General features: G+C 37.2%; 1 protein-coding gene across 3 annotated transcripts in view; it reads right to left on the bottom strand.

Moving 5' to 3' along the window:
* Window positions 1-27,901, bottom strand: part of IKBKB (inhibitor of nuclear factor kappa B kinase subunit beta) — an 88,533-nt gene that overhangs the window by 57,413 nt on the left and 3,219 nt on the right. For all 3 annotated transcript variants that reach the window (XM_074209028.1, XM_074209027.1, XM_074209026.1), the window contains exons 3-6: window positions 23,433-23,527; window positions 19,902-20,019; window positions 12,949-13,018; window positions 238-326 (exon numbers count right to left, since the gene is read on the bottom strand). In XM_074209028.1, the coding sequence (XP_074065129.1) occupies window positions 238-326; window positions 12,949-13,018; window positions 19,902-20,019; window positions 23,433-23,527 (372 nt within the window). The remainder of the gene's footprint in view (window positions 1-237; window positions 327-12,948; window positions 13,019-19,901; window positions 20,020-23,432; window positions 23,528-27,901) is intronic.

The following is a 27,901-nucleotide window of genomic DNA, read 5'->3' as shown; positions in this document are numbered from 1 at the left end:
CCTGGGCTCTTCACAATGCCAGCCATTCAGATGCACTTTGATTTGCAGAAGTTTCATACTGAGCTGGTTTATTCAAGCTATTAAAAGTGGTCCCAGGGAAAAATAAAAGCTTCACACGAGGAAATGAAAATACAAACAGAGAGGCAGAAAAACATTTCCTCTCTCTACCAAGAATGAACTCCCTGAGATGAATGCCACATACAAAACCATCAGTCACCAGGCTCTGGAGTCACTCACTCTTTTTTCTCCTTGTTGCAGGACAATATTTTCAGGCTTCAGGTCCCGATGGATGATTCGGTTTTCATGAAGATATCTTAGTGCTGAGGCTGTGGTTTGGAAAAGGAGCAGCTGTTAAGTCTACAGAATATCTCACATTTTAGAATTTTTCCTATGACTTTATAACTCAAATTTGAACTCTTTCCAATTGCCTGAGGTGTTTTAAGAAGGAAAAGACCAGAGGTCTCTAGAGGTCTCTGCTATAGTCTTCACTTTCGTTCTGGGTAATTTTTTTAATTTAATTTTTTTTTATTAGTGATAACTCTTTACATTAATATAGTGATTTTTGGTCATACCTTTGATATTATTAGCACTGGGAACTCCTGGGGAGGAAGCTCCTTCCAAAGATTCAGATGGGTAACTATTCTACAATTTTTAACTAAATAATTAAAAATTCTGCAATTTTAATTATGCTGGGGGGCATAACACTGAGAGGTTAAGTGAATTCCAATGATCACCCAGCCAGTATGTGTGAGAGGCAGGATCCAGGTCCTTCCTTATTCAGGTTTGACATTTCTCCAAAAAAAGCTAAGATTGTCACTCTATAGCTAATACTTCAATTTTTACAAATGGCTGTGCCCACAGTCATCTTGTGAGATAGGTAGTGTAAATGCTGTCTCAGTATTCTCATTTTACAGATGGAGGTACTGAGGCAAGCCATCATAGAATTTTCTAGCAATGGAATGGGCTTCCTCATGAGAATGAGATTCCCCCATCATGGAAGAGTTCAAGGCTGAAGGAGAACACAAAATAGAAGATGGGAACAAGGAAAGTACTTGACAAAAGGAATGTATTAAGTTGAGGAGGATACTGTGAGGTACAATTATTCTGGGAACACTGCAAAGTATATTATTCAAACTGATAAAAACTGGTACACCCAGAATGAAAAGTAGAAAAGCATCAGGTTTGAGAGTCAGGAGAAAAGACCTGGGCTTGAATGTAGTCTTTGGTGTTTCTTAATTGTGTGACTTTGCACAGATGACTTTGTCTGACTTTTTTTCTTATATAGCATGAAGATAATAATACTTTTATTTCCTGTCTCAAAGGATTGTTGTGACATGGATGCTTTGTAAGACTGAAAGCAGCATGTTGCTATTATTATTGCAAGAAGTTAGTCCATAAGCAGTTATTAATCACCTACTATGTGCCAGATACTGTACTATGATGAGGAAAATTTTCAAGAAACAGAATTTCTGGGTAAATTATAATCAATTTTTATGCATTATAGCTAGTAATTAATCAATAAAATGAGTTCAATTGTTCCTCTTGATGAAGTATCTTGAATGCCTATAAATGCTAACATGAAGTATCTTGAATGCTTATAAAGCCTTTGAAAAAAGGGGGGTGCCTGAGGGTGGAAATCAACTTGGATAAGTAATGAGAGAATGAATATTATGATGAGAGGTGGGCATATTTCTAAATAGGGCCTGGAGAATGTGACTTTGATCACTCAGGCCTGAACACAGAGACATATCTCTTCCCAGACCACCCCCAGACTAGGAAAATCTGTGATGATGATGATGATGATGATGATGATGATGATGATGAAGTTTATTCTCTGTACTCAAAGAAAAACATGACACCCAGGAAGTGATGTTGTGACAAGCATGTGAAATAGATTTGAATGAGGGGGTGCTATGCTAAGTAATCTGCTTCATTTTCTCCTCTGGATCATTATCCTCTGGCCAGATATGGAGCAGGACAACTGGAGATGGCCCTAGATGTGAGGTAATGGGGTTAAGTGACTTGCCCAGGGTCATAAAGCTCATAAATGTCTAAGGCCACATTTGAATTCAGGTCCTCCTGATTCCAGGGCTGGTGCTCTACCCACTGTGTCACCTTACTCTTTCAATATAGACAAAAGGGGGAATCCAGTTCTACTCAGACCTGACTAAAAAACATAATGAGCCAGAATTCACCAATTCACCTAGATTAGAATTTCTTCAGCTTCTATTCAGACCTAAGTTTTTCCAGTTGGACAGATTTGATCAAAATTTCATCCAATAATCAGCCCTGGCTTAACAGTCTACAGGTGCTGATTAATGAGTGAGGAAATAGAAATGGGAAAAACCTTAGTTCTAATTTAATAACTGGTTATTAATATAGGAGAGAAATAATCATTTTTTAGTATTAAGACCTAAGGAAACAAAGGCAAAGGACAGGTAAACTACTATCAACAAACAAGTAGCAAACAGGTTAAATTGGAGAGAATCAATATAGGCAAAGCATTAGAATGAGAAAAGGGACTGGGAAAGACTTCTTATAGAGGTAGGGTTTTAACTGAGACTTAAAGGAGGAAGATCAGTGTTTCTGAATAGAAAAGCATATATGAGTGTGAATGTGTGTGTGTGTGTGTGTGTGTGTGTGTGTGTGTGTGTGTAAAAGTAGGAGAGGATCAGCTTATAAAAGGTTTTGATTGTCATTTAGTAGTTCAAAAAAAAATCAAAGGACCAGGTTAAAATGTAATTGGGCAATATTTAGCAAAATAAATAAAAAATATAAAAACATAGGTAATATTAATTTGGGCTTTTCTAAATCAATGTGAGGTCCACTTATTTTAAGAATCTCATTTTGTAGATAAAGAAGCTGAAGCACAAAGAGAATAAAAAGGGAATAAGCATTTATTTTATACTTATTATATAATTGGTACTGTGACTTTTTATTTTCAAATATTATGTCATATCAAAGGCTGTAGGGCAGAGGCTAGTCTAGAACCCACACCTTTGGACATTTTGACCAGTGTCACTTTCATATACTATTTGTTATAATAGAGTTCATGATACCTTCTAGTTGCATAAGAGTTCATTGTTTTCAAGAGTTACATAATCTTATGTGATTCAAAGAAGACAGGTCAGAAGACTCCAGCATCCAAGGAGATTAACACCAAGTGACTTATCTGAGATCACATAGAAGAATGAAGGACTAGAACCTAGGTTTTCTGGTAATGTTAAAAAATAACCGATATTTATAGCAAAACTAAACCCACAGCCTTCTATTAATTCAGAGAAATAAGAACAGCTAGCTATTACATCAAACTACTCATTGCTGACTCATCTAAGTCCAGAAGAGTAAGAGGAGTTAATTCCAACTAAAGATGATATAAGCTTACATGTATTACAAAGGCCAGTCCCAGGTCTGACGGAAGTTGCTGGTATGGGCAGGATACATGTTAGCCTTTGGGAAGCTGAGATAGAGACCTTTGTTTGGAGCCCTCATCATACATACTTGAGATTTCATAATATGAACTTCTCCAAGCAGAAGGAAACATACTTGAGTAATTTTCAGAAAGAATAATAATCAAGAAGTATTTCTATAATATCCTTTACAGGACTTCCTCTAACTATTTTAGAAAAGTATTAGGCAAAATCATTGGTCAGTTCCAATGGGTGGAGTCCCCAAGGCCATTCATATCCAAGCACCAGTAACCAGGGAATCAAAATGACTTGGATGACATTGGCTTCTTTTGGGGGCCCTAGCTATAGATTTCTTCAGGAAAGGAAACTCTCAATGAGCAAACTCCCTTTAAAAATGCAGATCAGAAACTATTAACAATTCAGTTTTGCAGAACTGTCCAGGGCCCTGGAGGCAAAGTCACAAAGACTGTTTCGAAGGACTTGAACCCTGGTCTTCCAGATTTGAGGGTAGAGCTTAGGCCATAAAGTTTCTTTATCTAAAGAAATGTCTAAATTTTTGAAAAAATCTGAATTACAGACTAATTTTACAGATAGAAATACAATTCTATATACATTGCTTATTGCTACATGAATAGTACAGGAAATCTAAGGGTTTTTCCTTAAAAAACATTCTCCTTTCATCTCAGGATAGGAGGAACTAGAGGCAACCAGGTAGAGAACTGGACTCAAGAGTTAGGAAGACCTGAGCAAGTCACTTAATTTCTGTCAGCCTCAGTTTCCTGGATCAATGGAACAAATAATAATACCCACATTACAGTGTTGTTGTGAAGATCAAATGTGATAATATTTAGAAAGTGCTTTGTTGTTCAGTCATATATGACTTTTCATGACCCTATTTTGGAATTTTCCAGGCAAAGATGTGAATAATGAAGATGAGTTTTTCTGATTCTAAGCCCAGTGCTTTATCCCCTGTAAAGAGTTTAGCAAACCTTTTTTAAAAACCCTGTGTAAATGTTAGTTACTATTACTAACTCTAGAGGATGGGTCCTCAGAATCTGTCTATCATAAACAACCCCCTCATTTTACAGATGACAAAACCGATCTTGATCTTGCTGGACATTTAGCTATTTTGTTAATCCAGATATGGAGACTTATAGCTTGAATCAAAGAATGAATGTGGGGTTTGACTGTATTCCATAAATACAAATGAACCCAGTTAGTTTTAGGGGAACAAGGTAATAACCCCTATTATTGCTATTGGTGAGGCTGAGGCTGGTAGCTTGAGTTCAGAAATCCTGAGCTTAAACCCAGTTGAGTTTAAGGCTCATTTAGTTTCTATCCTAAGTCTGTACCAACGTGGTAAGCCCCTGAAAGTGGAGAATTGCTAGGCTACCTACAGTAATTGGAAAAATGGAGCAGCTTTAAAGCTTTTGTGGCACAGTTAAGTGGTAAAGTAGATAGAGAATCTGGGCCTAGAATTAGGAAGATCTGAGTTCCAATATGGCCTCAGATACTTATTAGCTATGAGATGCTGAGCAAGTCACTTAATCCTATTTGTCTTAGTTTCTTCACCTGTAAAATGAGTTGGAGAAGTAAATGGCACATCACTCCAGTATCTTTGCCAAGAAAATTCCAAATGGGATCATGAAGAGTTGAATACAATTTAAAAATTATTAAACAACAAAAAAATTCTGTGCCAGTCAGTATTGGGAGTGTGCCTGTGAGGGGTTGCTGTCTTTCCAAACCAGCTAGGTAGAAGATCTAGTCTCAACAAACAAATAAATAAAATTAGTTTAGCTGGGAGTGACTATTATAAGATATTTGGGGGCAAATGGGGGGGGAACTGAAGAAAGGGACTTTTGTACAGTGTTTTTAAAAAAATTCTGTAGACAAAGGATAATGTGTTTAGGGAGAGTGGCAGAACAAAATAAGCTTGGTATGGCAACGGGAAGGGTTGGTTACTTCTGTGCCGTTGTAGGTGCAGCTGAAAGCTTGAGGTGTGGTAGATGCTGCTATCAGTGTCTGACAAGATCTCTTCCTCTCACTTCTCTGCAGTAAGCATCTCTCAGCTCACCTCAAGAAGTCCCAGTGGAAAAATTACAAACCACTTCTCTGCCACCCTAACAATGCTAAACACCACACTTTTAATAACCTGGCTTTCTTCAGTCCTAAGCTTGAGGTCCCAGACTCACAAGTCTTGCTAGTCCCTGGCAATTTTGGAGCTGCCAGATCTATTGTGGCATTCTCTCTTTCAGATGACCACCAGGCAATTTGGGATATGCTAGATCTATCCATTTCCTCTTGCTTTCCCCTTCTCCTTTCCTCCATCCTCACACCCCTCTCTCATTTTCAGTCAAACAGGAAATCTCCTGATTGAGTCATAGCTTTTTAACGATCTGCCCATATTACTACTACTACTACTACTACTACTACTACTACTACTACTACTGGTACTATTACTACATGATTTCTGGGTGCTGATGGGAAGACTCTTCCCTTCCACTCTTTCTTCACCCTGCTCCTCTATTGAAGCAAAATAAACAAATGGAATTAGTAATATTCCCATGGCCTCAAAAATCAGAATAATCTCCTGACTCACAAGTATCTCAAAGTTCACCAAAGAGCCCCTTTTCCTCCAAATAATCTAATTACTTTCTGCCTTGATGCTAGACCACTTTGTTGGAGAGGCTGGGCACAGGTCCAATTGCATTAAAAACAACATTAGGTGCTTACTAAGGCAGGATACTGTAACATGGTACTGTAATATGATCTGGCATGGGAGACAGGAATGCCTGGGTTCAGGTCTAGTCTGTGACACATACTAACATAAGTCTGACTTCTTTGTGTCCCCCGACTTCTCTGAGATTCTAAGTTGCAGAAGAGCTGCCAATTCTTTTGGGAAAAAAAGTCCTGGTTATGAAGCTAGAGGACCTACATTCAAATCCTACTTCCGAGACCTTGGACAAGTCATATAACCTGGGTGAGGCTTAGTTTTCTCATCTATAAAAAAAGATGGTTGAATTAATTGATTGCTAAGGTACAGCTAAGATATTAGAAGAAAAAATACACATTGCAATAGCAATGTAAATCTAAAAATGACTAAAAAGAAGTTGAATTCTGGATAACTGAAAAACCAATAATGATTAGGAAGAACAGATATAGAAATATAGTAAGAATGAAAGCTAGGATTTATACAGTCCTTAAGATTTGCAAAGAGTTTTACAAATATTATCTCATTTTTCATCTCTCCCCTTTCTTAGTAGGACCTGTGACAGGCAGAAGGTTGTATGGAATCAGATCATGCCACAAAATTGGGTGTTTTTGCTGAGTTCTTTTACTTTGTAAAAAGGGAGGATTCAATTGGGATGAGGTGGGAGTGGGAGTTATATTCACTGCCTGTTTTAGAGTCATTTTTATGATCCCTTTCTTTTACACATATATTCAGTTAGTCATTAATTTCTATTAACTTTTCATAGAATTGGAGAAATGACCTCAGTAGCCATTTATCCAGCTCATTATATTGTAGCAGAGAAGGATCCTTCAGGCATTGCTTGAAGACCTCCAGGAGGAGAGTGGCCTAAGTCACATTTGAACTCCTCTAATTGTTAAGAAACAATTCCAAGAAGCCATGATGAAAAATGCTACTACCTCTGGAGAGATAACTGATGAACTCTGCATGTTGAAGCATATTTTTTTTTCACCATCTTTATTTTCTTTTTGCCTCCCCCCCCCAACAGGGCTAATATGGAAATGTTTTACATGACTATACATGTATAACTGATATCATATTACTTGATTTCTCAATGGGGAGGGAAGGGGTAACAGAGAGGGAGAGAATTTGGAACCTAAAATTTTTATAAACGAACATCAGAAACAAATTAATCTTTTTTAGTTTTTTTTAGTTTTGTTTTTTTGCAAGGCAATGGAGTTAAGTGGCTTGCCCAAGACCACACAGCTAGGTAATTATTAAATGTCTGAGGCCGGATTTGAACTCAGGTACTCCTGACTCCAGGGCCAGTGCTCTATCTACTGAGCCACCTAGCCTCCCTGGAAATAAGTTAATTTTTAAAAATACACATAGAGAAAAATAAAATGCCTTCTTTTGACCTCCCTAGCACTCAAATATTCCCCCTTCTGAATTCTATTGTTAATAATTGTTTAATTATCTATTATTGACACATTCTTTCAGCAGTTTTATGAGCTTTAATATAAATCTCCTGTAGACTGAGGCCATGTTTTATACTATATATGTAGTTGGTACTCACTAAGTAAGTGATTGATTTTTAAAAATAGTAAAATGGATAAGATAAAAGAGGATATGAAGGTAGAATACCCCCCAAAAAGGAAAGTCTAAAGTAAATGGTCCATGAAGTGTCATCCCTGAAGTTCAAGACTTGAATTCAAATCTAGCTTCAGACACTCACCAGCTGTGTGACACTGGGAAGATCCCCTAATCTCTGAATTAGTTTACTCATTGGCAAAACAGAATTTATAATAGTACTAATTCTCCAGGGTTATAAGACTCAGATAATATTTAAAAAGTACTTAGCACAGTATTAAGAACTTTAGAAATACTTAATATATAATAAATACTTATCCCTTTCCCTCCAATCTAGAACAAAGGAGCTAAAGTGCTGGGCCTGGAGTCAGAAAGACCTGAATTCATATCTGGCCTCAGATACTTATTAGCTTTGTTATATGATCATTTGTTGATGACATTTGTCCTTAAGAAGATGTTGACATTAGGAGAGGTGATGTCATGACAAGCACATGAATTGGATTTGAGTGAGGGGATGCTGGGCTAAGTCACCATCCTCACTTTCTCCTCTGGAGCCATCTGGATCCAGGTCTAGATATGGCTCAGAATGACTAGAGGCTCTGGATGCGAGGCAATCAGGGTAAAGTGACTTGTTCAAGGTCACCCAGTAGTAAGTGTTAAGAATCTGAGGCCAGATTTGAACTCCTTTCCTCTTGACTCCAAGACCAATGGGGCAGTTAAGTGGTGCAGTGGATAGAGGACTGGACCCACATGGCTCCAAAGGAGAAAGTGAGACTGATGACTTAGCATAGCACCCCCTCACTCAAATGTAATTCATATGCTTGTCCAGGCATCACCTTTCTGATATCATGGTCCTCTTTGATGATGAAGGACAAACATCAATATCAGCTTTGTGATGCTGGACAAAACATTTAACCCTGTTTACCTCAGTTTTCTTATCTGTAAAATGAGGTGGAGAAGGATATGGCAAACTACTACAGCATTTTTGCCAAGAAAATTCTAAATGGAGTCACTAAAATTGGACATGGCTGCAAAGACTCAGTAACAAAAAAAAAATCTGGAACAGTATTATTTAAATTGTATTAATAGATGAAAGCATACAGTAATGTTAGGTCAAATGAGAATTGTATAGAATTCTATTTGCTCTTTATTAATTCAATTCAGTGCAATGATGCCTTTAGGTTAATATCTGACAAGATAATGTGCTAGCCATTGGGGGTCACAAAGACAAAAATAGTCCTTGTTCTCAAAGAGCTTACATTTTATGGGGAAGGAGGGAATATCACATGGAACATATATAAGTACTCTAGCAAGGTGGCACAGTGGATAGAGCACTTGGATTTAGGAGGATGGGAGTTCAAATCTGGTCTCCATCACTTATTTTCTAGCTACATGACTTTAGGAAAGTCACTTAAACCTGGATTGCCTTGTATCCAGGGCCATCTCCAGTTGTCCTGATTCATATCTGGCCACTGGACCCTCCAGGCTCCAGAGGAGAAAGTGAGGTTAGTGACTTAGTGCAGTGTCCCCTCACTCAAATCCAATTCATATGCTTGTCATGGCATCACCTCCCTGATATCATAGTCTTCTTTGAAAATGAAGGTCAAGGAGCTAGGTGGTGCAGTGGATAGAGCATTGGCCTCAGACACTTAATTGCCAAGCTGTGACCTTGGTCAGGTCATTTTACTCCATTCCTTTAAATAAAAATTTTAAAAAATGAAGGACAAACAAAATGAAGGGAATGCAGTGCTCTCTGAATATTGGAGAAAGTAGAGAACGTTTCCAACTGGAGGAATTAGCCAGGACCTGCTCTGTATCTTGAAGGAAGATAAAGCTTCTTGAGACATGAGGATAAAGAGGGAGTTCATTTAAGACATAGGGATTGCTCAGGTTAATGCAGAGAAGCTGGAGATGGTTTGTTGACTGCATCCTAATTCTCTGCAATCCACACTAAACTGATAGGAACAAACCCAAAGTGAGGATTGGCAATTAGGAATATACAGAGCATGGAAAACATCTAATGTGCTAATGCTGTAATCACTATACCATTTAGGAAAAGATGTTGTTCAGCATTTCACCAATATAAAAAGTACAGATCAGTTCTTATGAAGAGGATGTAGACTTGTTCCCTGCCCCTCATTTACTGAGGACTAAATAAAAGGAATAGTGTTACATTAATCTAGAAGATATTTGGGGTAGAAATAAGAAAGAATTTCTTTACCATGAGGAGAACAAGGATTTCTTGTTGGGAATGAATAATAGAGAAAGTCAGAGAATCCCTATTCTTGGAAATCTTAAAGAAGAGAATAAACAGTTGTCAGTTCTGGGTTCATTGGTTCCCTTTTTCAGGGTGGTCTACACACAGTTGCAGAGAATAATAACACTCCAAAGACTCTTGAAAAAATGCTTGTACTTCCCAATGAAGACCTGCCCCAAAATATCAGAAAAAAAGGGAAAGGATCCTTTTTGTAGCAAAATATTTTTAGCAGCATAAAATATTTTTATAGTGACAAAGAAATGGAAAATTAAAGGAGTACACATCAACTGGGGAATGACTGAACAAATTATGATATTTAAATGGAATGAAAGATGATTAGGCTGTTAGGAATGATGAAAAGGAATAGTTTCAGAAAAACCTTAGAAGGCATGTAGGAATTGATATAGAGTAAAGTGAACAGATCTGGAACAATTTATACAGGAACAACACTGAAAAGACAAGCAATTTTGAAGGACTTAATAACCCTAATCAAAGCAATGAGCAATCACAATTCCAGAGGACTGATGATGAAGCCTGCTATCCACCTATTGATAGAGAGGTGTTAAACCCCAGGATCAATGTAGAAAGATGCTTTTTGGACGTGGCCAGTATGTGAATCTATTTTGCTTGACTACAGCAAATAGACAGGAGAGTGAATAGAGCTCTAGGCCTGGAGTCAGGAAAACCTGAGTTTCAATCTGACTTCAGATACTTACTGGTTGTGTGAGGAGCAAATCCCTTAACCTGTGTGGCTCAATTTCCTCATCTATAAAATGAGGATAATAACACCACAACCTCTCAGGGTGACTGTGAGGATCAAATAAAATAATATTTGTAAAGACTTTAGCATATAAAAGATGCTTATAAAATACTTGTTTTCTTTCTTCCTAAGCATATTTATTATGCAGTTCATTTTATTTTTTTCTTTTTCAATGGGAAAGTAGGTCTTTGTTAAATGAAAAAAAATTTTTTTTAAAAAAAGAAATAGTACCAAATAAAGACAGTGACTAGGGTTAACTAAACAAAATTAAAATTACCTTATAGGATAACAAAACAAGTTGCCAAAAAAAAGAGCAAAAGAAAGTCTACCAACCTCACCACTTCATCTTCAGTGATTTAGGGTGTAGCCAATAACACCAAAGCAGAAGTTGTTGATTTGGTTGGAATGTCCATGACATAATCATACTACATGTGGAAAAATACCAAGATGACTAGTGGCCTTCCACCCTCACAGAATGACTCCCTCCCAGGGTCCCCAAACCTCCCTTAGCAGACGAAGGTTACCACCCTTGGTAGTCAGTGCTGGAGGAAATACACTGGAGTTAGATAAGACAGGTAAACCATCATATTTGCCAGGAATGTAGGTGAGGAAAGGCAAGAGAGATAATGGGAGGTTATAGTCAGTCTTCCATCCTCAAAGGTACCATATCTTGACAGTCATTCCACCTCTTCTCACTCCCTTCTTACCCATTCACTCTCATTAAAAAATTTTTGGAATCAGTTGGGGTTAAGTGACTTGCCCAGGTTCATGCAGCTAATAAGTGTCTGGGTCAAATTTGAACTCAGGTCCTTTTGACTCCAGATTCAGTGTTCTGTCCATTGCACTATCTAGCTCTCTCCCCACCTACACCTTCCATATACTGTCAAAGACACCAAAAGGGTATGAGGGAGAGCAGAGCATGTGATAGATGCCAAAGGAAAAGTATTGAAGGAAGAATGAAGAGTGGGAAGGGATTCCCACTATTACCCCAAGACTACAGCTCAAGAACCTTGCTTAAGCAAAGTATGGCTGCAGCGGAACCAGAATAACATTGTACACTTTAACAGCAACATGGTGTGATGACCAACTAGCTCTTCTCAGCAGTACAATGAACTTGTGATGGAAAATATCCATATCCAGAGAAAAAAATGGAAACTAAATGCAGTATACTATTTTCACTTTTTAAAACTTGTTTTACTTTTTTCTTTCTCATGTTTTTCCCCTTGTGTGCTGATTATTCTTTCACATGACTAACAAAGAAATATGTTGAATATGATTGCACATATATAAGCTATATGAGATTGTTCACAATCAAGGAGAGGGTAGAGAAAAGGCAGAAAAGTGTGGAACTCAAAATCTTACAAAAATGAATGTTGAAAACAAGAAAGAAAGACAGACAGAAAGAAAAGTTTGTCTGCATTATGTAATGCACAGCAGAAATATAAAGATACCCCTTAGATTGCTCCATGGTCACTCCTTTATAATACTACATTGCTAACCTATACTAACCACCTCGAGGATAAGCTGGGACTTCCTACTTTCTTTCTTGCTTTCTGGTTTTCTAGAGAATCAATGTATCTAAAGCCTTTCTTCATCTCTTACTAGATTGCCATCACCCTGTCCTGGATCCTGCTTGCATTCCTCACACAATACTTCAAAAATCAGGAGACTGAAGATATTGAGAGAAGCAGCTGGGAGTAGAAAGCAGACAGCATAAAAATACTGGAAGACCTTAAACAAATTCATTAATCTCTGAACTTCAGTTTCCCTTAGATGGGAGAGAGGGATAATCATCTTTTCATGACTTACTTCAAAGGGTTGTCTTGAGGAAAAACTCTTCATATGAATTATCAAAAAACCATACAAAGATCATTTTTCCTAATCTCCCTTTTTTTGGAAGAGAAAGAATTTATTGCATGGAAATAAAATTAACTTAAATGACACTTTGAGTTATTGTTAGCCCTTCCAGGGGGAAAAGGGGGTGGAGTTATTTTAATGAGAAAGGAAATCAATTTATACACATCATCAATCTTCATAATTTAGACAAGAAAGAAGAGCAGTCTACTTGAGTTTGGCATTTGTCTGTCTGGCCTGCGGCCTCCCTTCCCTTCCCCCTCACTCTCTCTCTCTATGTAAGGCACAATGTGTTGAGATGGCTCCTCAGTTCCTCTGGACCTTTGAGCTGACCCATATACCATCCTATTAAATCCAACAACCCTACCCATTCTGAAATCCAATTTACCAATGTCAGAAAGCAGAGTGAGGACGGCTTCTTCCCGAAGACCACAGCAGTTCTCAAACTGGTTCAGGTACTGTCAGGGTTTCAAAGGGAAAAAGAACATCAGACTCTATCCACCTTTTATAGGTAGCAGCAAATTACCTGAGAGGTCACAAAAGCTTTGTACCAGGCTCCACCCTTAAGACTTAATGAACTGACTAAAGTCATTGACCCCTTAGGACATAACTGCTTTTTTTAGGAAATGGGTTGTATCCAAATATAATGTCACCTGTGCTCTTTGGTGACAATCCCATGACCAACAGCAGAGAATACTGGAAAGGATACTGGATTTGGAGGTGTAGGAGCTGGATGAGAATCCTTTTTTCTCCACTTATCTGTGTAACCTTGGAAAGGTCACTTAATTTTCTAGCCTTAGTTTCTTAATTATTAAATTATATATTATATAAATTATGCAAAATTATAAATTATGTATTACATATTGTCTTTTAAATAAATTATATGAAATTATAAAATTGTTATATAAATTATAAAATGTCTATATAAGCTGTATGAAATGATAAAATTATATAAATTATATATAATATATGTGCATATTATATAAATTATATGAAATTATAAAATAAGATGATCTCAAGGACTCCTTTCATTTCTAAATCAATAATCCTATAAAATTCTTCTTCCTGCCCTTTTCAAGACTGCCCTTTATATTTATTCCAACTTGACTACAAAGCTGGATAAAGTCTTTAAGTTAAGGAACATAGGACAATTGTAGAATACAAAATGCTCAGGCTTCACATATCCCCAGGGATGGTCGCATCTTTGGATTATATGCTTCTATATAAGAGCTTATGTCTATGTCTTCCATCAAAAGAGAATACATTTTGGAGAGTGAGTTTTAATTCCCTTCCACCCCCAAAACCTAGCCAAGGTAGACATAAATGAAAATGAAGCCATTTTTAATCAGCTCAGTCCTTCAATGGCTTTAAATCTGGATGTGGGGGAAGAAAACAGCCATTTAAATAGCATATGCTTACATAGCTAACTAAGCTGTTTACAATTATTACCTTGCTGTATTTATAAAAAAACCTGAGAAGTAGGTACTGTTGTTATCCTCAATTACAGAGGAAGAAAGTGAGGCAAATAGATTAAATGACTTGCCCAGGATCATACAGATAATAAGTGTTGGAGGCTGAATTTGAACTCAGATTTTCCAGACTCCAGGCCCAGGGTTCTATACATTGCATCACCTGGAGCACTGGACTTGGAGTTGGAACTTCTAAAAACCACATTTATTGTTAGAGAGGTATAGTGTAATAAAGTAAATAGAAAACTGGATAGGGATTCAGAAAGATCTGGTTCAAAATCTGCCTCAAGATATTAGCTGTATGGGGGACAGCTAGGTGGCTCAGTGGATAGAGCATTTTCCCTGAAGTCAGGGACCCGAGTCCAAATCCAGTATCAGCTATTTAATATTTAGTTGTGAACCTTGGGCAAGTCACTTAACCCCACTGTCTTTCAAAAAATGTTTTTAAAAAAGATACTAGTTGTATGGTCCTCAGCTGATCATTAAATTTCTTTGCCTCAATTTCCTCATATGTAAAATTGAGATGATATTAAGACCCACCTCATAGGGTAGCTATAAGGAATAAATGAGAGATAATTATGTAAAGGGCTGCAAACCAAGAAGTGGATAATTCTACAATGTCATTTTTCAATGTATGCCTCTTTCTGACCCTATTCCTGAATTTCTGGGCAAAGATACTGTATTGATTTGCCTTCCCTTCTCCAGCTTATTTTACAGATAAGGAAATTAAGGTAAATAGAATTAAGTGTCTCGTCCAGGGTCAGAAAGCTAGTGTCTGAGGTTGGATTTTAATTCAAGAATTTGAGTCTTCCTGACTCTTGACCAGGGACTCTATTCAACTAGGGCTTCCTTTAAATCCCAGATAAAACTTCTGCAAGAATTTTTTCCCCAATCCCTCTTATTCTAGAGCCTTCTTTTGTTGATTATCTATAATTTAGCTTGTTTGCATATAGTTCTGTGTAAGTTATCTCCCCTCATTAAACAGTGAGCTCCTTTCTTTCTCTCCCCATCACTTAACAGTGTCTGGCAGGTAGTATGAATCTGGACAAGTCACACATAATCTCTCAGTGCTCTAGGCCTGGGGTCAACAAACAAAAGACAACTGCCTGAGGATTGTCCAAAGACAATTTGGCTGAGGTTTCTAGTTTTCCATCTCCTGCTCTGGGCATCTCTTTTAAAACTATAAATTTCAGAGATTATATCAGTCTAAATTGGAAAAGGGAGTTTCTCCCATATCAATGAAGTGACTGGTCCAGTCTCTATTTCTATTATTTGTGTGGTGTTATAAGTTATGTGACTATAGGAACTTTACCCTGTAAATTACTCTAAATTACAGAGGGGTCACAATATGCCCCAGAGCAGAGGACCCACACCAAAGAAGTTTCACATGATGGATGGCCCCAGACAAGGGATGACTTCTCTCTGTTCCCTTCCAGTGACACTTTGGAGAGCTCCCATCTCCCCGTATTCAGTCACACTACCTACCTGGGATTCTGAGGGAAGCCAGACCTGGAAGCTACAGTCAAAGATGAACCTAGAACTACTCCTGGACCTTCCCTGCTATGTATGCTGAGTCTGAAGGAGGCAGGCCAGTTTCTAACTTGTGCAATGGATCACGTTTTCTAAGAGTCTCTTAGATTGGCCAGGATGAAAAATATCCATTGAAAGTTAGCCTATATTCATCCTATCCTCATGGAGGAGCTGAAGTCACTGGGAGTCAGGGGTGCAGGCCTCCTTACATGCAGACAACTATGGGAGAACACTGGTCTTAGAGTCAGAAGAGCTGAATTCAAATCATACTAGCCTTATGACACTGAGCAATTCACTTAAATTTTCCATGACTCAGTTTCCTCATCTGTTAAATAAGGATAACAACATTAAGAAGATATTTTTTTTAAATAAATTTGAAAGTGTTGTGTAAATGTGAGAGACAATGCTGCTGAGGAAAGAGCAATAGATTTAGAATCAGTCCCTGTTATTTACTAACTATGTGAATTCTGTGAAGTTACCTCTCTGGGCCAAAATAGTTTATCTCTTACTATCTGAGTTGAGGTTTAGTTTGAAGGGGAAGGGAACAAGAATGCTTTATCAATATGATCTCATTTGATTTTTTATTGTATGGTTTTATTAATATTTTAGTGCAATTATTTAGAATGGAGCTAATAAATATTTGTACAGATTAATTCAGGCATTTTCATTTGCTTACTTGTCAGCCAGTCTTGTCTCTCTATGTTCAGGGATAAAGAGTTTGATTTGGATTGAGTTTTTTTGCTGGGGGCAGGGTTTGGATATGAGATTTTTGGATTTTGTTTGCACATTATAAGCTGACTCATTAGCAAGCCATAAAAGAAGGATAGATCACTCATAGATCAGGGAATGCTTTCACAAGTTCCCGCCAGAGGAAGGAAAGATCAGACAGTTCTGGCTTCTGCCTACCCCTTTACCCACACAGATGTTAGTGAAAAGGGAAGCAAAGCAGCATCTATTAATTGCCTATTAGGCAACAAGGTACTGGCATAAGTGTTTCACAAATATTACTTCATTTGATAAACAAACAGGATCCCCTGCTATTCCCAGAATATGAGAATAAGCTGCAAAGAGATCATTCTCTGGTACTGAAGGTAATCAGAATCAAAATGAATTATGAGTGGCCATCTACAAAGGTCTCCTCACCCTGGGAGACAATATGGTGCATCAAGAGTCAGATGATTTCAGTTTGAATCTTAGTTTGGTTACTATTATTTCTTGTATGACCCTGGGCAAGTCCCTTACCATCTTTGGTCCTCAGTTACTTTATCTGTAACAGGAAGTGGGTTAAACTCTTAACTTTTAGGTCTAAATCTGTGATCCTACAGTCACACCTTTAAGAGCAATCCACAATAAAAGTGGATAAAACAGATGACTTACAATCTAGTAATAAGAGGCTAGTTTGCTTCCAAGGTTCCTTCCCTTTCTAAGTCTATATTACTAAGATTGAACTTGGAGCAAAGAACTAGAGAGGCCTGGGTCCAAAGTCTGAATGTCAGCTCTGTCATTTATAACCTGTGTGGTCTTTTTTGACCTTGTTTGGCAAGTCGTTTTTACCCTTCCAGGCTTTAATTTCTTTACTTTTAAAATGAGGGCACTGGACTAGATGACCTCTAAATTCATTTCTGGAGCTAAATTTATGACCCCATGAGATAGTTCATCATTCTCAGTGAGGCACTCCAGGGTACCACCCTGAAGGGAAGGCATCAATTTAAATGAAATTAATAGAAGATAAGTTGGGATCTTGGAGGTATGTCATAGGGAAGTGTGGTATTCTTGGCCACTGATAAAGGACAATGAAAAAAAGAGTTATACATAGTATCATTTGGTATCAGTATGGCTCCAGTAGTGTCCAGAAGGAGTGCCATAATTCTGAACAACCAATAATACTATCCCTATAGGCAGAAATGGTCAAAAGAGCATGGGTTTCTCTACCAGATCTGTCCCTCCCCACTATGTTTGACTAAGTTGGCTTCTTCCAAAAACTTATTCACCAAAGAGCACCCTGGACAAATGACAATGACTGGTTCTCATACCCTTAACCATTTGGTCTATTAGCTTACCAAATAGTCTCTTATGAATCTGGTGAGCAGAATAACTAGAACTTGATCAATCTCGGGTGAACTGATAAAACTCACTTTCTGAACCTGCAAATGGGATGACAACACTTAGAACTTGGGGTGACTCCAACCATGGGCAGTGAGTCATGAAACTGGCAGTGAGTCACACACTCATTCTTGAATAATAATGCTTTTGATTGGGTAAACTCTTATCAGAGCAGTAGTATGTTTTAGAATTATATATATATATATATATATATATATATATATATATATATATATGAAATATGATCTGAATTCAAATCCCGACTTAAGACATTTACTAATTGTATGACCTAAGGCAAACCACTAACCTGTTTACCTTGGTTTCTTCATTTATCATATGGGTGATAATAATATCATCTATCTCCAAGGACTGCTGTGAGTATGAAATGAGATAGTTTTGGCAGAGTACCTTGTAAACCTCAAAGTATTATATAACTATAATAATAATAGTTAGCATTTAAATAGCCTCTCCTATTACTAGGCATTGGAATAAACATTATCTCATTTAACTCTCACAGCAACTATGAGAGGTAGGTCCTAAAGTTATTCCCATTTTCTAGAGGAGGAAACTAAGGCAAAGGAATTAAGTGAGTTACCTGAAGTCCAATGGCTAGTAAGTACCTGAAGCTGGATTTAAATTCAACTCTTTCTAATGCCAGACCCAGATCTCTATCCATGGCACCCTTTTGCTGCCCATGAGCTATTATTATTATTATTATTATTATTATTATTACTACTACTACTATTATTATTATTAATGTGAGCGAGACAAATCTTAACTTCTTTGTATTTTTATTTATTTCCATATTTCTTCCTTTCAGTTATTCTTGTCCAACAGTATAAGACTACCCTTTCTGAAGTATCATTTTTGCCATCTCCCTCCCTTACTCAGTTTCTTCCTGTTGTCTACTACGTTAGGTCTAGCCTCTCCTATGGCTCAGTTTCAGGATTTCCTATGGTCTGATACCATTCCTATCCACTACTCCAAAACACATGCTGTTTATTCCATCAGTCCCACCCTCCCACCCCACAAAAAAGTCAAACAACCCAACCCTCAACAACCAGTTTTTTAAATGTCTTTATAAAAATCATGTCTATACTCAGAACATTTTCAAAGGTTAGCAAAATAGAAGGAAAAAAATTCAAATACCCAGTGTTATCAGATCCTCTGATTTTCCATGGCTTTCTCCTATCTTATCATACCAGTGACTATGCTCATATCCTGCTGACAAACACTATCATTCCTGTGCCCACCTCCCATGTGTGGATAAGTGAGTTAGGATAATAAAACTAAACAGGGAAGTTTCTTTCAAAAAAGGAAAAAAGTTTTAGAGGGATTAACTGACGAAATAGATGAATATCTATGATGTTCCTGAATGGAGAGAGGTAGTAATAAAACAAAGGGCAGGGCACTGTCATCCTCATGTCCATACCAGTGCTTTAAGTGAGATGACTACAGTGACTTCAGGACTAATTGGGAAAATTACGTTCAGAGAAATGTTGCTAACACCATTGACAGGAAATATCTTTCATAGCAGTTTTTACTTTTCAAAATGTTTTTATCCTCTCAGAATGTCTCATATTGTATTTATTTACAACAATCTCTCGAATGGTTTGGAGACATGTCAATTTTTCTCTTTCACAGAAGAAGAAAGAGACCAAGAGATATCTCACAGTAAGTCCATGGTGGAGGACAGAAGCAGAAAGGGCAGCTGTTTTGAAGACTCTTGCTCCAATTTTTTCCCCCTACTACCTCACATTTTAAACTTCTTTTTGGTCTTTTTGGGTCTGTAGTGGAAAAAATAATTTTCTGATATGGCCAGGTTACAACTCTGAAACTCAAATAGAGAAGAGGCACCAATGAATTGACAAAGAAGTCAATTTTTATGATTTACAAAGCTGGCATTCCACTCATTGACTCCAATCCAGACCCAGCAGTGCTGGTCGTCCTCATCTTAACTGAGAAGCAGGATGGGGACTTCCCCATCCTAGTTGTACAACTTTCTGATAAAGATATTCAAGAACAATCTTGCATCACCACCAAACTGGAAACTGGGTGGTGTCCTGGATACTTGAGAAGCTAAAGAAATTAGGGTAGAGTCATCCTGGCTATTGCCAGTTTCCTCATTTTTAAAAACTTGAAAAGTCCTCCTCAAAATCCTCTCAAATAAAGAAGTCCCAAATCTCTTCCACTTCCTGGCTCTCCGAAGGGGTTAGAGGCCTTAACCCAAGTACTTTACCTTTCGGAGGTCTCCACCCTGACAATATTCCATAGCTAGCAGGGGAAGGTCATTGGGTGCCAGCTTCTGCATCCCTTCAGGGACATCTCGGGCAGCAACCACATTGGGATGATTAAGTCTGAGGAGAGAGTCAATGTATTATCTCCAAACTGTCAATATCTCATCATTTTTGCTATTAGACTATAAAATTCCCTAAGGTCAGGAATAGAATTTTATTTATTTATATGTCTCCCAATGGATTGTCCTCATGAGATTTTAGAATTAGACCTCAAATGAATCTGAGCATACAATCTAATGCAACTCTCTCATTTTACTGTTGAGAAGTCAGTCTCAAAAGGTTAAGTGTTCAAGGTCATAGAAATAGTAAAGTTGAATGTGAACCTAGAGTTGTATGTGAACTCTTTCCACTCTACTGCTTCATTAATGGTAGGTCCTTTACATAAAGTTTCTTTTCTCTTTCTACCAAAGAATCACAGAATGGTCCAGGGAACAGAGAACTCAACCCTGGAGCCAGAGGTCCTAGTTTCAAATATTATGATTTTTATTTTACGGGTGAGAAAACTGAGTCTCAGGAAGTTTAAGTGGCTTAATAGCACTTTATAAATATTATCTAAAGTTGACCCTCACAACAACCCTAACAGGTAGGTAGGTGTTACTAATACTCCCATTTTGACAATGCTTATTTTCTTTGTAAATGAAGGGGGATTCAAAGACAGGCAAAAACAATTCCAGCTGTTAAGAAGATCACAGTCTAATGAAAGTTCTAGGAGGAAGTTACAGGGATGCTGATTTTAAATCAATATAAACTTTGGTTGTTGTTATTGTTGTTGTTCAGTCATTTCTGACTTTCTGTGATCCCATTTGGGGTTGTTTTTTTTTTGGCAAAGATACTGAAGTTGTTTGCCATTTCCTTTTCCAGATGAGGAGATTGAGGCAAATAGGTTACTAGTCAACTCCTCCTAAGTGTCAGAGGTTAGATTTGAACTCATGAAGATGAATCCAGCAGCCTTCATCAATATAAACTAGAGGTAACCAAAAATGAACTGAGTTACCTCAAGAGAAAAATGAGGTCTCTTTTTCTGAAGGTCTCCAGTTGGTGGTTTGAGGATGGTTAAGAATGAATTTTTGCCCAGAGATTGTACCAGGTGACCTCATTAGACTGTGAGCTCCGGAGAGCAGGGACTGTCTTTTGAGTTTTTCTTTATTTAAAGCTCAGAGCTTAGCACAATTCTGGTACCTAGGAAGGCATTTAATAATTGTTTATTCAATGTCTGCTTTTGAATGTCTTTTTACCATATCTCAGCTGCCTCATTCCAAAAAGTACAATTGTACCTGGAATCAAATGGGGGTCTCCAGGGGAAAAATAAAGTTTATAGGCATTGGGACCACAACTGACAATCAACCTTTAGCCTGCTACTCTTTAATTTTTTTTCAGATTTCCATAGATCCTTTGTCTTTCTTGAATATTCCTCCTGTTCCCCAATTCAGTACACATCATGCAATTCTACATTTTTTATATTTCGGCAGTTCCATGCATTGAAGAATGAGTTCACCAGGTAAAAGTACCCAGATTCTAAATCCAAAGAAAGCAAACTCTCCACCTCATTAATGTCTAAACAAAGGATGCTTAAGAGTGTGCTTTGAGAGTGGCCACACTGAATCTGACAGCAAATCTTTCTCATGGGCAATATGGTGCTGGGAAAAGAACACTGCATTTGAAGGGAGAGGAGATGGGCTTAATTATGTCCTCTTAATTACTTAATTACTTCCTCTGCATAATCTAGAAGTGTCTGGGTGGTGCAGTGGTTAGGACACTAGACCTAGAATCAAAAAGACGAGTTCAAATTTAGTCTTAGACACTAACTCTATGACTACTCTATCTCAGTTTCCTCATTGTCAAAATGGGAATATTAATAGCATAATCTCTAGGGTTGTTGTGAGGATCAAATGAGAATATTGGTAAAGCACTATGTGGTACAGTAGATGATACAAATAATATACTGTCTAGTTCTACATTACAGACTGCGAGGAAAGTCCACGTACACTCTAAAGTGCTTTATAAATGTAATTTATTTTTAGCTGTCTCCCCTTTAATTCAACAAGCAATTATTAAAGTTTCTAGCATGCAAATATTACCATGATAGTAAGAAGGACTCTGGTTAAATATACAATTAACCCTAATAATATTTAGAAACCTAAAGATGCTATTTATAGGCCAACAAAAGAAGAAAATATATAAATAATGAGATTCTTTCGTCTAATGAAATGATGAAGAATTTAATGCAACTCAGTTGCTGGATTAGAGGTGGCAGTCTTTTTTTTTTTTTTTTTGGTTTGTATTCAGATCACATAAATGTGTTTTTTCCCCCTTCTATCTTTCTGGGAATGTTTTATTAGGGGTGATCTTTAGCATTGTCTTATCTTTATCTGAATATATTGCTGTTGTTATATACAGTATTAGCTAGCTTTGAGAGAAACCTCCTGACCTGTTTGTATTGCTAGCTTTGATCTCTTTTTACCCTTTTTGAGATGATCAATAGACTCTATGGTACTATTGACATTGCTGTTACCGAAATTTTAATGTGATTTTAATGAGCAATGATACAGTATTCAAGGAATTCTGTATATAGATATAGATTTAGATTTAGCTATAGATATAGACATATGTATGTGTATGGATAGACGCACATGGATATATATATATATATATATGTTTGTATAGACATATATCCATATATCTATGTGTACATACATACACATAAAAGTTTGTCACGTGGAAGAAGAATAAATCTTGCTCTAAATATTTGCTGAATTGAACCGAATTCTTCTTGATCCCCAGAGGATGAATTCAAACCAATGAGAGTAGATGGTGGAAAGCAGAGATAGCTTTCATCTTGATTAAGAAAGATTTCTTATTGGGTGAAACTAAGATTTAAATGAGCTGCCTCATGACATATTAAGTTCTCCATCTCTGAAGATGTATACAATAGATTACTTCTTGATGCTGTAAAATGCTTTTGCCTAGGTGGGTTAGATTAAACAATCTCTAAAATTCCTGGCAGGTTAGACTAGAAAATCTCTAAAAGCCCTATCAACTTGACAATTCTTTTATTTTAGGGAAACACAAGGAAGATGAAAACAAGAATGACTATTTCAAAGTATTTTTTTTGTACAAGGGATGAATGGTCAGCTCTGAGTCAGGAAGACCTGGGTTTTAGCCTTGCCTCTGGCATATATACAGACCATACAAAAGTCACTTAACCAATCAAGACAACTTTGTTTCAAGTAACTTTTTAAATTATAAAACTATAATATATAGAGAGTTGCTCACCTGTATCAGTGAAAGGAGCATATGGAATACATATCTGTTCCTTTCCTTCCCGCCTGGCCTCCCAATTATATCATAGGTTAGGACTTGAGGACAGTCATTATAGATTTGAGTTACTTTTTCTGTTTATTGGTCATGGTGTCCCCATTATCCCTAAGCTTCAGGATACCTCTTTTGATGGGGTAGGATCCCCAGAACCTCACCTTCTCATGATCTGTATTTCAAGGCACCACCTCTCTCGATTTCGGAGACTAAGCTCCTGACGACATTGTTTGATGGCGATCTGCTCTCCTGTTTCCTGAAAGAATAGTTTGTGCAGAATGGATAAGGAAGTGATGAATAGACACTGGAGTACTCCCTGATGTGGGAGCTATTTTCTATACAGTCTTCAGGGTCCAGGTCAAATCCCAGATTCCCCTAGCAGGCTATCTCTCATTTCTCCAGCTTATTTTTTTCTCTGTGTTTTTACCAATTTCTAATCAGCATCATATAGTTGAGCATCTAATTATTCTTTGTCACATGTGTGTTAACTTCCTGGGGGTAGAAATCATGCTTCATGTTCTCAGGATCTTAGAGCTGGAAGGGGTCCAGGGGATGTCAGATAGACATCTCACCACCACCCTAAGCCAACTCTATTAATATAGGGAGTTTTTCCTAATATCAAGACTAAATTTGCTCCTCTGAAACTTCTATCCATTCTTCCTGGTCCTACCTTCTGGGACAAAAAGAAAGAGTATAATCCCTTTTCCTCAGGACAGCCCTTCAGGTCTTTGAAATATGCTTTTTTCTCAAGCTAAATAGACCCATTTCTTTCAACTGATACTTATAGGTAGCTATGAGTTCAAATCCAGTCTCAGATATTTATTAGCTGTGTGGAGTCTCTAAGTTTCCTCATCTGCAAAATAGGGATAATAACAGCACGTACCTCCCAGGATTGTTTTAAGAGTCAAATGAGATTACAAATATAGAGTACCTTAAAGTACTAAATAAATTCCAGTACTAGTGATAGTAGTAGTAGTATTAGCACTAGTATTAGTAGGAGTGTAGTAGTACTAGTAGTATCACTAGCTGTAGTGGTAGTACTAGTAGTTTTCCTAGCACCAGTGGTAGTACCATTAATAGCAGTGCTAGTTTTACTAATAGTAGTAGTAGCGGCAATACTAGTAATGGTAGGAGTGCAAGTCATAGTATTAGTGCAAGTAGTAGTAGTAATAGCAGTGGTAGTAAATTATTGGGTATAATCACATATCATATTAATAATATAATGAACATTATATAGATTGTTATTGCTATTATTATTATGATCATTATTATCATTATTGCTCTTTACCATTCTGGTTGTCTACCTCAGGACACTCTTTAGCTTATCAACTTTCTTCTTCAAATATGATATAGAAATCTGAACAGAATATTCCTTTTACCTGTTATTTTATTTATTTGTTATATATACATATAATTATATCATGTTTATTTTATATTTATACATTCTATATAATTTTATATGAAATGTAGAAAATATTTACTTTCTATATTTATAAAATATATCATATTATAATGTTAATATAATAGAAAATATTTTTAATTTGTTAATCTCTCTAACTGAAATTTAGCATTTCCTCCAATTATTTAAAAACAGTATTCTAAGAGGAGATCCAGAGCTTCTTCAGAATGGCAGGAGGTCATGATCCATAAAGTCCTCCAGTACCTCTACCAATCTCTTTAATGTTTCAAAGATCACTGATATTAGCACAGTAATGACTTCTGCCAAGTCTTACCATGGGAAGCATGCAAGAGGTCTATTAAAAATCATTTTTAGTGGTTTTAATTCTGATAGTCTGGACCTGTCATGGCAGGACAAAACTGACATCTTAGCTTCTATTGGGTGGATCTGAAGTTTCTGGTGCTGTTCTGACCTTCATTTGGCTCTGATGTCTTGACTCACTGAGGATAGCAATAAGGCATTCTCTTTATCCCTCTATTTTTTTGAAAATCCTCTCCTTTCCAGTCCATATTGGTGCTAGACTTAGTGAAGACACCCAATCAGCTTAGCCTACTACAGTTCAGAATTTCCTTAAGCAATTCAACAGCCTCAGCCTCTCTAGCAGCAAGGTATAGAGATGTGTACCTCCATGCTGGGGCCAAATCAGATGTTCTTGAAGAAGAGCTCTGTCAATGTAGGAGGCTTCAGGAATTGACCCTTTCTGTCTAAATATGCCAGAATAACAGTCATGAGGATCTGAACTAGTAGGAGTGATTAAGATGGAGATGGATAAGAAAAAGTTTGTGGAAATAGAATTAATAGATCCTGGTGACTGATCAGATGCATAGAGAGAGGGAAAGAATGGAAGACTAAGCAAAGAAATAGTAGTGTTATATAAAAAAACACTCTAGGGAATAAGGGTATTTTTAAAAATGAAGAAACTTAATTCTCCCCTATCTTAAAAGTTATATAAGTTGAAAGACCTGGGACGACTTGCAGAGGGGGAAGAGAACAAATATTTATTAAGCATCTACATGGCAGGCCCTATGTGCTAAACGCTTTATAGCCATTATCTCATCTGATCTTCACAATTTTGTGAGATTATTATACCCATTCTACAGTTGAGGAAAAAGGGAAAGGAGAAAGTTAAGTGAATTGCCTAAGGTCACACAATTAGCATCTGAGGCCAAATTTAATTTTGGGTCTTTCTGACTCCAGACCCTAAGTTCTACTTAGTAAAGGTACTATAAATGTACAAAGGATCCCATAGAGGTTTTGATTACATGGATTCTATCAATTGGTATTTGCCATTTTAGAAATTAAACTGCCTTATTATTACTCCCAAAATCATTTTGACCTTGCAGACCCCCTGAAAGGGTGTTGGGACAATACTTGGAGAATTACTAACTTGGAAGAAAGGGGGTCTGGTTTTAAATCTAGTTGAAAAGGTGTCATCTTCATCCAACCTCCATAGAAGAGTACTTTAAACTACTCCTAAAGAGCCCAAATTTGGTATTATTCCTTGATGAAGCTCATAAGGAGGCAAAATTTTGATTGGGGCCCTGGGAACACTGAATGTATGAGTCACAATTTCATCTTAGGCCTTTGGGGAGACTGCATGTAACAGGTGTGTGTTCTCTTGTAGTTATACAGTCATTTTAGTTCTGACCCACTTTTTGTGAGTCCTTTCTGGGTTTTTTGGGGTAAAGATATTAAAGTGATTTGTCATTTCCTTCTCTAGCTCATTTTACAGATGAGGAAACTGAGGCAAATGGGGTCAAATGACTTTCCCAAGGTCACACAGCTAGTAAGTATCTGAGGCCACATTTGAATTCAGATCTTCTTGACTCTAGGTCTGCCACTCTGTGTACTGAGTCATCTATCTGCTTCTCTTAGTTGTCTTAATTCAGATGTTCTAGACCTGTGATGGGGTGACAGAGCTGTATATCTTACTCATTTAGTGGAATTTAAGTTCCTGGTGCTTACTCCCGGCCATTTTTTTTAGGTTTTTGTTTTCTTTTTTGCAAGACAATGGGGTTAAGGGGCTTGCTGAAGGCCACACAGCTAGATAATTATTAAGTGTCTGAGGCCGGGTTTGAACTCAGGTACTCCTGGCTCCAGGGCCAGTGCTCTATCCACTACGCTACCTAGCCGCCCTCCTGGCCATTTTTTTATCTCATAATATTTTATGAGATAGTATTATTTTATGGCCACTATTATTTTATCCTATAAGGTCTTTTGGAACTGTCACTGACAGAATTTTCCCAATTTTAAAAATAACAACTTATATTGTTTTGAATTTTTATTGCTGTATTCTCATTTTCTAGTTTTTATTTTTTTGAGATTGTTTTAATGGTGAAAGATCCCCCCAGAAAACTATTAGAAACTGATCTCCAAGAAGTGGGATGTAGTTGGAATTTGAACTTGCTTCTATCTGGTCATTCAGATCCCTTTGCCATTGGCTCAGTCCCACATCCATCATAGGTCTTGTGGTTTGAATTCTACACAATAGGACTGACCCAGGGACAGGGAAGTGACCAGAATAATTTTCTGAAGTTTGAACTACCTATGGTTTGCTTCCTTCAGTTCCTGACTACAAAAAGGGAATTGTGCTTTATATCCTTTTAAATTCTTGTATCATGCATTTTAAAATTTTAATTACTTAAATAGTTATAATTAGATTTTATAGTTCATGAATACCTTTTATATTTTAAATAAAATTAAAAAAACTTGAACCTCTTGCACTAAATTTAGGTTTAGTCCACATCAATGCTTAAAGCTTATTTCAAAATTCCAGGTGATTCAGTTGGAAGCACCTACCTACATGCTTTGCTCCAGGAGCATGCTGCTTCCTCTCACCTTTCAATGACTCTCAGCCCTAAATAGAGCTCTCAGGTCTCAGGCAGTGTGGTCCATGGAAAGAGCACAGGTGTTGAAGTCAGAGGCCTAGAGTTTAAATCCTGGGCCTCAGTTTCTTCATCTATAATTTGAGGCTAGACTATATCTTTTCTAATTCCTTTCCAGCTCTACTTAGACTTATCCTTATGACTGGCTTCTAGAGAAAGGAAAGACAGAGCTGCTTCTAAAAGGCAGCTTCCTCATGGTGAGTCAGGTATGAGCCTTTCCAATGAGGGTGCCCTCCCTGGAAGTTATACCCTAAGCTCTGGCCTTTAGTCAAGAAAATGCAATCTT

Source organism: Macrotis lagotis, chromosome 1, assembly GCF_037893015.1.
Source record: "Macrotis lagotis isolate mMagLag1 chromosome 1, bilby.v1.9.chrom.fasta, whole genome shotgun sequence".
In the NCBI taxonomy this organism is placed as follows: Eukaryota; Metazoa; Chordata; class Mammalia; order Peramelemorphia; family Peramelidae; genus Macrotis; species Macrotis lagotis.
The sequence above is the reverse complement of the archived record's forward strand: the minus strand, read 5'-3'. Positions and strand labels throughout refer to the sequence as shown.